Raw genomic sequence first — 12,344 nt, 5'->3', positions numbered from 1 at the left:
TGTTGCCATTATGGAAAATACCCACCATGGTCGCCAGCCATGGTGGCTGCCCCCGCTCCTGCCGCCACCGGTCACCATAGGGTGGGTGTGTGTGTGTTTATTCCGTTTAGTGTATTTATTTCTTGGGTTGTAATTGTAATTTGGAAATGAAATAATAAAATAAATTGAAAACCACCACCTTAGGGTGGTGGCTGCCGCCACCGGCCACCATGTCGGGTGGTAGTGTGCTTGTCTTGTGAGTTGACTCGGTTGGGGATGCTTGAAACCCTAATGGGCCTTGTTAGCCTAATGGGCCCAATAAAGCCAAATGGGCTTAGAGAAAACCCTAATGAGTCTAATGGACTCTAATTGACCGAATAAAACCCTAATGGGCTTGATGACATTCTAGTAGGCTTGATAGGCCTAATAAAGCCCTAAATAACCTAAAAGTCCATCAAATAAATAAATGGGCTAGTATTTGGGTTGGAAACCCTAATTAGGGTTTGGAAAACCCTAATGCCATCAAAACCCTAATTTTGGGGAATTAATCGAGACACACGGGACTTATTAATAACTTGGGATATTAAATAATAATCATTGGCGGAAATTAATCTAAGCAATATTGGACTTAATGGATTAAGTCCTTAATGGGTTAAGTAGGAAACTTAACCCTAATCATCATTTTATGTGAAACCCTAATTTCACTTGGGTTTATTGTTGGGCCTTTCTATTGGGCCATGATGATTGGGTTATTAAATGGGCTATCCAGGATCAAGCAAATGGTCTAGAGTAATTTAATGGGCTTAGGGTAAGGCCCATGTAAGGGGCTTGGGCCCAATTTGGAAAATTGAGTCATAGATGGGCCATAGTTTGGGCCTTAATGATTATATGATGTTGGGCCTTAGAATGAGACCATGTATAGGCCTAGGCCCAATTTAGAAAATTCGGCCATGTGTTGGGCTTTGATTCCTAATTGACTTTGGGCCTATGGTTTGGGCCTTGGGCTTGAATAAGCCAAGCTAGGGGTAATGTAGTAATTACCCAAAGAATGTACTTATGGTTATGTATTGGGACCCAATTATTAATTGGGTGTTATTTTGGTGTTGACAGTTTGGGAATTTGTCATCCAGCAGCTGGGGTCGAGTCTGCGGGACTTCAGCAAGTGTGGGATTGTGTCTTCGGGACTTCAGCAGTGTGAGGTGAGTTACCTTCCAGTAGCGGTGAGTCTACGGCCACAATGCCGGCCCACCAGTAGGAGTTGTATGTTAGATGATTGTCTTTGTGATATCATCTAGGTTTGCTACTACCTGATATGTTATATGCTGGCATGATATGTTATATGTGATAGTAGTAGAGTTTGGTTGTTAGGACCGAAGGGTAGGTCAGACACCCCAGATATGTCTGACAGTATGTGATGATATGTTTATATGTTGGCATGATATGTTATATGTGACAGTGGTAGTAGGAGGGGAATAATCCCCAAGTTCGGTTGTTAGGACCGAAGGGTAGTTCGGACACCCCAGATATGTCTGATAGTATGTTTATGTTATGATATATGTGATAGTAGCAGTAAGGGGTGGAATAGTCCCCGATGGTCGGTTGTTAGGACCGACGGGTAGGTCAGCACCCCAGAATGGCTTGACATGGATAGGTCGGCACCCCAGAATGGTCGTACTGGGTAGGTCGGGCACCCCAGAATTGCCCGACAGTATGTATACTTTGTGATTGTATGGTATGTGGTATGATGGGGGAACTCACTAAGCTTCATGCTTACGGTTTTCAGTTTTGGTTTCAGGTACTTCGTGTTTAAAGGAAAGGATCCGGCTTGATCGCAACGCATCACACTATGTTTTCCGCACATGAGATCTTTGGGATTGCACTCTGATATGGTTTTATGATAATATGTTTTGATTATTGACACGTTGGTTTTGACATTAGATATCATTATGAATGTTTTTATACTTATGGTTTTATATAATAACTTATTTAAAAATGAAATTTTTGGCCTTGAAAATTGGGATGTTACAAACACCTTCTCTGTAACCATGTTTTGTTTTTGTTTCCAGGGGCATACTACTAATAGCAACAACTCTTTCAGCTCATTCTCTCCATCTCAAAATCTAGGTGTGGATCTAACTGCTGAGTCCTTTCATTCCAACATTGTAGTTTTAGTTTTTTTCATCTTAAGACATTGTACTGCTCAGTTTCGTTTAGAAATTGAATGAGATAGGTTTTTTGGAAAACGCAAAAAGATAGGAACAATTTGAATGCTTTTAATAGTTGCTATATTGATTTGTTTTAGTTGCTGTAATAAGTTTTCAAACGCTTTAGGGAAAATATTTGATCTACTCCCTTCCTCCTTCGCCGCCATGGTTATTGTCGGCTTTATTTGTCACCTAAAAGATCTATGGTATGCTAACCTCGGTCATCGGACATCTCAACATTGCAACAATTCAATGATGTAAGAGATATTATTCTACTGATTTGGTGTAACCTTGACCCGAAGTCAGTAAAGAATGGAGTAGAGAATGGAATTACAAAATAAACACTTAGACCAAAATTTGTATTCAACCTTCTAGTTTTTTTTAGCTCTTTTAGTTTATCTTAAACCTAACCCTGATCGATTGAGTTTTCAATTCACCAAATTACAAATATATAATATATAAAGTTTCGAATTACATCTGGTTCTTTTTCTTGAGAAAATTTTCTATTAATTGATTTTTTAATTTTGATTAAGGTGGGTTTGGGTTTAGGTTTGGTAATATTTTACATCACAACATTTGACCTTGGCCCAATGTCTTTTTGTAGTGAGCCGACCAATTGTGATATATTTTTTATGCAAATTTTGGTTCTTTTTTAATGTTTTTTCATTCTTGACAGGCAACACCTGATACAAGAAGATAGAGGTCGAGTTTTCATTTCAGCACATAAAGTGTGTGCTATAGTTTATTCGAGTTTCTGTAAGGTGAGTGCATATGTTGGTTTATGGATGAATTCAATTAGGATTATTGTTGATTTGATTCATGATGTAATTAGTATTATGTTTGTGTTTTTGTCTTGGGCACATGTCTCTCTGATGCTTGTATAATTAGGGCTCGTTTGTTTTTTGTCAAAAAGACTTTTTGGGGTATTACATCTGCCGGCGGGTAGATATTTAATAAAAAGATTGTTTGATTTTTGGAAGACAAAAGAAGTTAAAAAGACTTTTTCATCTCTTTTTCAGAAAGACCTAACGGCACCTCTTCTAATTGCTGAATACGTTTATCGCTTTCTCATCGCCTCCATACGATTTTCCCCTTTCACTTGAAATTACTCCCACCGGCGATCTCTACACACCATCCATACCTCCAGCCAACGCCCTCCGCCTACGACGCTCCTCGCTCGTCCTTCGTTGCTCCAAGTCGTCATCGCCGCCGCCGACTCATCAGGTTCGTTCTGTCCCTTTTCGTTCTCCTCTCTCGTTTATCTTATCTCCCTTTCAGCTTGTATTTTTAGTTTAGGCTCCATTAATGGTGAAATCCCATCTATGATTTTGTCAATTAAAAACCATCTGTGTTGTTAATTTCTCAGATACCATCTATTTATCTCTTTGATTTTGTTCGGTTTGGTACTAGAATCAAACTATTCCTGTTCATCTAAGCTTTATCTGTTCCTCTCTTGTGATTTTGTTTAGTTTAAGATGTAACTCAGCTCTTCATTTTTCCTGTGTTTGGTTCTGTTTTCTGACAGTGGGTGTAGATTTGTAACATTATTTCTTGGGAATTTTGTACATGCTTGAGTTTAATCTGTTTTGTCACTCCTCAATCTCGTTTCTGTTTTCTTATCTCCCTCTCAACTTGTATTGTTACTTTAAACTCCATTATTGGTGAAACCCCTCAACCATTTTGTCAAATAACTTCCTGTTGTTGATTTCTCAAATAACTTCTTGTTAATCTGTTTGATTTTGTTTTTTTTTTCTACCTGATCTAATTGATTATGCTTTGCTTAAGATGTAAATTTCATGTAGTTTACTTCTCTTATACCAGAAAATTATTAGTTGTTTCTTGTTTGAATAAGTAATTTTCATGTTTCTTGTTTGAAATCCTTTTGGCACCGAATCTGGCCATTAGGGGTATTGTTGTCCAAAAATATGTAGTGTCTGTTTTGTAATTCAGTTGATGATTTATGTTTGATTCTTTTTTGATTTTGATGAAACGGGTTATACCATCATAAATGGTTTTTACTTTCATTGAATAATTTGTTATATATTTTTTTTGGATTCATTGTTTATAGCAACACTTCCTAGAGGATATAAACAATAATTGAAAAAGTAATTTGCAAGAACTCAAAAGGGTAGCTTTATGTTTTTTGAAAAGTTAATGTGATTGGGAGAAAACTTGCATTTTTTTGAAATTGAAGGAAAAACTCACAAACTTTAGAGTTTCTCTTTAAACTGTTTAGTTTCAAACTACATGCTTCTAGTTTCAAACTCTTTAGTATAATGCTTTTATTCACTTGAATCAAATGTTTTTATTTTATGTTGTTTGTCTAACATGTTGTAATCTATAGATATGAATCGTTAAGTTTTTAGTTTTTTAAGTCGATTCTTTCATGGACTTAATTTATAAAGTTATTATATATAGCTTGTCTAAATGGGAGACAAACTACAATGGTCGAACGAGCAAGTAAAATGTTTATTAGATACGTGTATCGATGAGGTCAACAGAATTGGTAGAAAAGGAGGTAGCATGCACAAGGAGTCTTGGGTTACGTTAGGGAAAGCTCTAAAAGAAAAGTTTGACATGGATACTTCACAAAAACAATTGAAAAATGCTTTTGATAATCTAAAAGCTAAATACGTAGGGTGGAAATATTTGAGAAACAAGTCAGGGAATTTATACAATGCTCAAACAAATTCATTTGCCTTAGTGAACACAGAATGGGAAGAATTCAAGAAGGTGTGTCTATATAATTTAATTTTTTTAGTTTATGTCCAATTTTAATAACGATGTCAAAATACTTATAATTACTATTAATATTGGTTTAGGGTCATCCAAAGGCAGGATCATTGAGGACACACCCATTGCCTTATCCCAACCTTTGTGCATCTTTGTTTGATGGAAGTAGTGCCAGCGGTAGCATCAAATGGACCTCTACTCAAACTGCACCCGCAGATACATCATCTTCTTCTCATCGTGTGCAAAGACTTCTAATTGATGACAACCCTTTTAATGGCCTAGAAGATGATGATGATGATGATGACGCTTCCAATGACACTAGTGCTCGAGCTCCTAGTGATAAAGCTCATGGTGGTTCTACTGAGAGGCCTGATAAAAGGAGTAAAACCAATGATGCTTCTACTGAGAGGCCTAATAAAAGGAGTAAAAGCACTAATGCTTCTACTGAGAGGCCCGATAAAAGGGCTAAAACTAGTGATGCTTCTACTGATAGGACCGATAGGATCGATATGGATAAAGCCTCTAAAACCTCTGTTAGTCTTGATGATTTGAGTCTTGATATGCAAAAAGCTCTGCAACATATGGTGAATAGCAAGGAAGGACCAACAGTAGAAGAATGTTATGAAAGGTTGAAGCTAGTTGAATTAGACCCAATGGATCCTCTATTTTTGGCAGCCTTTCACCTTTTTGGAATGTCCATGAATATGAGAGAGGCATGGATGACATTGCCACCGATACCTGGGGTCTTAAAAGGGTGGATAAAGATGACTGGCACCACATTAGGGATGTTTAAGTAGTTTTTATGCTTATGTTTTTTCTTTCATTTTGAACAATTATGTGTTTCTTGAACTTATGTTTGACATTATGTTTTTTTGCTGTCATTTGAATGATTGTGTACTTATTTGACACAAATATTGCTAGTATTGGGATTATATACTTATTTTAAACAAAATGTATGCTTTGAATATGATACAAATGTTTATGTTTTTTGATTTAGCATATTAGGGTTTAACAAGTGTTGATGGTTTAACAGGTTCACAATGGATTACGATAAAAAGTTGCGCCTCCTAATTGTTATGTATTTGTATCTTCGCTTTTTTTGGAGAAGAGGTTTGAAAAGAATGCGAGATAATACCTCAAAAACTTCTGGGCATCAATTCACATTAGAGTTATTACAAGGAACTAATAATCAATGCATTGAACTCTTACGTATGTCACGTGATTCTTATGTTCGGCTTTGCACACATTTTAGAGTAAAAAGTTGGTTAAAGGATAGTAAACATATATCGGTTGAAGAGAAAATGGCGATGTTTTTGATGATGATTGGTCACAATCAACGTTATGTAATCATCAAACGTAGATTTCAACACTCAAAACAAACGATTCATAAGTATTTTTATGAAGTATTGGATAAAATGATGGTGTTTGCAAAAGATATAATAGTACCAACTTCCTTTAATCCAAATCCAAACATCCCGGGACATAATAGGAGGTTACGAAGGATTTTCAGAGGAGCGGTTGGTGCGCTTGATGGAACTTTGGTACATGCTATTGTCCCTCTCGACAAACAACATTTGTATAGAGGAAGGGGAAAAGGCGACTGCTATCAAAATGTATTGGCAATATGCGACTTCAATATGATTTTTACATTTGTCGTGGCTGGATGGGAAGGGATAGCACATGATTCAAGAATATTATCTGAAGCTTTAACAGATCGAGATGCACCATTTCCATTTCCACTACCAGGTTTGTTTACATTTTCAATTTAATATTTCTACTTTTTTTTTAAATTAATTATTTCCTTATATTTACAGATAAGTATTACCTCTGTGATGCCGCGTATACACACACTCGAGGATTTATGGCTCCTTATCGTAATGTGCGGTATTGGCTTGGAGATTTTCATCGAAGACGTGCATTAACCAACAAAGAAAAATTTAATCAATCACATGCAAAACTTCGAAATGTCGTTGAACGTGCTTTTGGTCTCTTGAAAGCACGTTTCCCTATATTGAAGAGAATGGCTCCATTTCCATTGGTTACACAAAGAAACATCGTCATTGCATGTTTTGCGCTTCATAATTATATAATAAAAGAGGGATTAAGTGATGAGTATTTTTCTCAATATAATCAAGTCGATATATCACTTCAAAGCAACAATGTACAAAATGATGATGAGGAGGAGGAGGATGACGTGGATGAGGTACAACCACATGGAAGTGCAAGAGACCGGGAATATATGGTTCATCTACGAGATCAAATTGCTGACCAGTTAATGCGTGTAGAATGAATGATTTCATAAAAATATGTTAGTTTTGTGAAATATATATAGTTTATCTAATGTTTTAAAAAATATTATATGTTTGAAATTGTATGAAATTTTTATTGGCAAAGTTTGAGTCAAATATTGGCAAAGTTTAAGTCAAATATAAATTTTAATATATTAGTAATGAATGAGATGCTGAGTTTTTAGCATTTGAGCTTTGGTTGTTTCAACATTAATTTCAAAGATTGGTTTTGTTTTTGAACAATGAAAATTAATGCAAATCGGGTGGCAACGTGTAAGTATACAATTCTTATTAAGAAAAAATCTAATGTGTATTTTTACGTTGCTTTTTTATATTATCTAATATTTTCTTACAAAATACTATAAATCTATTAAATTGTTCGTAAATATTATTAAATGGATATGTTTTTCAATTTATTAAAAACCAACATGAATTATTCGTATTTTAATATGAGAAAAAAATATGGTTAATTAATCTCCTTTTTTACAAGATCTTTTAAGTTTTAGTTCATTCTAATTAAAAAACAAACAATCTTTTTGCATTAAGACTTTTTGTATGAATACATAAAAAAAGACTTTTAGTCCACGTCTTCTTCCGCAGACATGGAAAAAGACAAAAGACATTTGACCACTTCCAAAACAAACACCACCTTAGTCTTTCTGATGGTTTCCTTGACTTTTTATTAAATTAGATAAGAGAATTGAATAATTGAATTGAATTGACATGATAGGGCTTTAAGTATAATGTGAGTTTTATGTTGAATGTAGTGGGTTTGAAAGTCCTGCTCTTGTCTATGTGTGACATCGTTAATCTCACCCCTATTTCTTTAACAAAAAATGAAATAATGCTTTTTTTTTGCAGGTATTTATTGTTATTTTTGTCCTAGGAACGTTTCTGTATATGAGTATATCTGCATTGGTCGTGATAACTAAAGTTTATTTTTAAATAATTGGAAATGAAAACCTAATCTTTTACATTAATTCTTCTGGTACCTAATCTTTTACAAAATTAGTAATTAGCGTTTGTGATCATACAAGAAGCTTAGACTTTGTCTTTGCCTTTACGTTCAGGCTCTTAGGTTCTTGTAAATACTTGAGATTTATCATAAATTTCATTTTAAAAGTTTTTACTAAGCATACACCTCATCATAAATGTTTAATGAGTAGTATGATTAGTTGCTTAATAAATTTAAGTATTTAGTAAGAATACTTGACGTGTCAGTAAGCATACTTGGTCTCATGTATGTTATTAATATAAATATTTTTTGAGGCGAATGCTTATATTTTTACTATATACATATATTTAGTCAACGCCTAAATATATAGATTTTTTTTTCATCTAGATTCTAGAAATGAGTTTTACTAAAAAAAATCTATGCTTCTTGAAATTAATCGAAGTCAAGATATTAATTTCATCTATAAATAAGTTTTAATTACTAAATACCGCAATGCGATCCTTCTCTTAAATTAAGAATGAACATATTTAATTTATTATACTTCCATCTAGAAATGAGTTTTACTAAAAAGAAAAAAGTCTAATGCTTATTCAAATTTCAAAGTCAAGAGTTTAAATATATTTAAGCACGGGCTTAACATTTTAGATTCAAATAACCATATTTGAGAATAAATTAATTATGTACTCTTGATGAGAAAAACCATAAAAAAATTCAATTCAAATAATGGATCGAATATTTATATATATATATATATATATATATATATATATATATATATATATATATATATATATATATATATATATATATATATATATATATATATATATATATATATATATATATATATTAGGTTAAAACCCGTGTAATACACGGGGTTGATTACTTAAATTAACAATAATACATGATAAATGACTTAGTATAAAAAATAAATAACAAAATTCAAATACATGTAAATCTATAAAAACTAAGAAATAATATTCACATTGTTTTATCTTCCCTGACATTTTAGTGACAAACCTAATTATAGAACATTAAATTTCGGATGACTTGTTTGAAAGTACATTGCCAAATGATAGATTCCTAATTATAGCATTGTACTTTGAAAGTACATTGCTATAATTTGGATAACCAAAAGTAAAAGATAACAATTACAACAATGTATTTTCAAAGTACAATGCTATAACTTTTGCAATTAGTCACTATATTAACGTAAAATCACTAAAATAAACAAATATTGAAACCTCTCTTTGAGTTTTTATGTTATTATGTGCAAAAATTATGTAAAAAGCTTCAACATTTTGTCAATTTCTACACCAGTTTTTGTGATCAAAATAGTGTGCTCAAATTGAATTGCATGACCGCCATCCTTTGTTAATGTAGTCTAGTTATCTTCCCATTATTTATAATTTGAAATCGTAATGATTAATCAAATATTTGCCAAAAAATTTTTACAATGATAGAAGTTTTGTGGTAAATATATAATTTTGTTTTAAAATAAGTATATACACAATTATGTATATGCAATTTACGCTTTGTAAAAAACATTATGGTTAGAGATGTGTCCAGAAATAGTCTTTTTTAAGACCATATAAAAGTAAGTATACAAACATAACATTTAAACAAAACACATAATCATACTTAGATCACTATTTAACATTTTTAAGACTATAACAAAACATTTACTGGTTAATAAAATGGATCTACTTTTACTTATTATTTTATAACATATGGATAATATATTGAACTTAATAATAGTTTTGATGTTTTGTATTTTAGATTTTTCCATTGATAATATAAATAACAGAAAAAAAATCCAAGTACTCTCGTTACGACTAAAGAGTGATTGGATACAAATCAAGACTTAACAAAGTGATAAATCAAAAGAAATCAATTACAAAGTGATAAAACAAAAGAAATCACATGTAATTTTCTATCACCCATTTTTAAAATATGTATTTCACAAAATAGCCCTATTGTGTACAAATTATGATGCTTCTAGACAATCTTTGAAGGAAATCCACATGCATTTGGTACGAATCATATAATCAATACCATCAATGAAACTTTACAAAATACCATTTCCAACTTTCCAGTCTCTTTTTCGACAATTCCAATACTCGATTAATTCTAAGATGCAAAAATAGTCTCATTTTCTACAATTATGATCTGAATATAGGCGACATGAAAATCATAGAGTGGAACAACAAAAGAAATAGAGTATTTGTCTAAGTATTACACTCTAAAAACTATATGCAATAAAGATAAATTAGGTTTATTTCTTGAGATTTTTTAACACTCGGTCAAAACTAAATGAGCAGGAATCATCCTTGGAAAATCATACTTCTTTACAACGTTTCCAGCTTGTTGTACTCGCTCCAATTGGGGGCATTGAACCATGTCAAATGTCGATAAAGAAAGTAACGCATCCTTGGGTAAAACACATAGACAAACAACAAAATTTTGGCCACCTATACAAATAAAATATACTATAAAAGATCGTGTAAAGTTGCAAGGAATAAGTTATATCTTAACTATATTTTAGTTTTTGACAATTAGCCATATGTTCCAAATGCTCTGTAATAATCAATAGATATAGTAAATGTTGGAGTCAAAAGGATCAGAAACAATGGATATAAGCTATTGGATCAACAGAAAAGGAATATATCATATAAATTGAATCTTTTTTATGTTAAGTTTTCATTACAGGTGGCGTAATGGACTTAATGGAGATACGTATCCACTTGATTCAGTTAGTTGCGATACCATACTACCATTTATCATCTACTTTCATCAAGCAATCAATTTTAAAAAAAAATGGTCCAAAATTAAAAGACCAACTATATACCTTGATGCACTCCAAAAAAAAATCAAATTGCAAGCCTTGGGCCCCTAAACAATCAGTTAGTCAAGGTTTATAGCCCAAAAGAAATCAATAACTCAACCCACGATAATCAATATATTTTACATAGTATTAAGCAATTCGAAATTTGAGTAAAGTCCATGTGATAGTTAAAAAATCCATAATATTTTAAATGCACCATGTATATTGATTAAAAAATTAAAAATACAATATCATGTTTCCCTTCAAATTGAATGTAGTCAATTAGGTAATAGAGTAGCAGACTTACCTTTTTTTCTTATTAGCCATGTAATCACGTTTCTCTTTCATGCTTCTATTTTTTCAGAGCTGTATTTTCATTCCCCTGTCATGTTATCAGACATAAAAAAGAAGAAGTCATATGATCAAATAGATAAGAGTGAATCACTTTATCATTCTTTTTATGTCTGATGTTACCAAATGTCTTGTACTCCAAACTTTTAAAAAACATACCTATCAGTGAAGCTTGTAATACTACTAACCATATTGTGAATCAAATCAGAAGGACTTTCTAGCCTACCTGGCATCATACAAAAAATGGTGAAATGAATAGGCAAAAAAAAATATAATTATGCATATATGTTACCTTCTTTAGTGGATTTATTTTGCAATCGATTATAGATTTGGATATAACTCACAGATTCATGGCCTTTAGTGCTATGATTAATACTAATAACAGTGAATGGAATATGAAACTTTAACATAAAGTATAAATTAACCACATTTTAACATCTGAAAGCATGAGAAGGAGAAGTGGGAAGAGGGAAGAGGCACACATAATGACGACCACAATAATATATCTAAAAGTGATACTTAAATCTCAAAGTTGAAACCTTAGAATTAAAATCGACATACCATTTGGGTTTTTTGTTGATGCGGGTGTTCTCTGACTTTTGACTTACGGATATGCTGCTGTAATAGAAATTGAAACATGAAAAAAAAATCATTTTGAAGCTGCGAATATGAAATTGTACAAATACTGAGAATCAATTTCGTTCCTAAAATTTGGATATTCTTAATGAAGTGACAAATTTTCGATTTGAATTCATGGAGATGAGCAATCGTGAGAGCAGATGCTTCCAAGAAATATGTCTGCCATGCGCCAAAGAATCCCAATTCATAGTTACAGATTCGTCAACTAAAATTGACGGGAAGAGAGAAATTTGCTTCCTAACCGAAGAATGGATGTCGAGTTCGATCTTCGAAACGCTTATACATGTTGCAAGATACATGTAGTTTAAAGAATAAAAAAAAAACATAACAAATGGAAGATTTAATTTGTAGCATATATGTTATTCATACCT

General features: G+C 32.5%; 1 protein-coding gene across 1 annotated transcript; it reads left to right on the top strand.

Moving 5' to 3' along the window:
* Window positions 1-5,956: 5,956 nt before the first annotated feature.
* Window positions 5,957-7,206, top strand: LOC111907074 (uncharacterized). Its single transcript, XM_052766571.1, has 2 exons — window positions 5,957-6,662; window positions 6,731-7,206. Exons 1-2 carry the CDS (start codon window positions 5,957-5,959, stop codon window positions 7,204-7,206), a joined length of 1,182 nt encoding a protein of 393 aa, XP_052622531.1.
* The last annotated feature ends 5,138 nt before the right edge of the window (window positions 7,207-12,344 follow it).

This window comes from Lactuca sativa, chromosome 8, assembly GCF_002870075.4.
Source record: "Lactuca sativa cultivar Salinas chromosome 8, Lsat_Salinas_v11, whole genome shotgun sequence".
NCBI lineage: Eukaryota > Viridiplantae > Streptophyta > Magnoliopsida > Asterales > Asteraceae > Lactuca > Lactuca sativa.
This window is presented reverse-complemented; position numbering and strand designations above follow the sequence as displayed.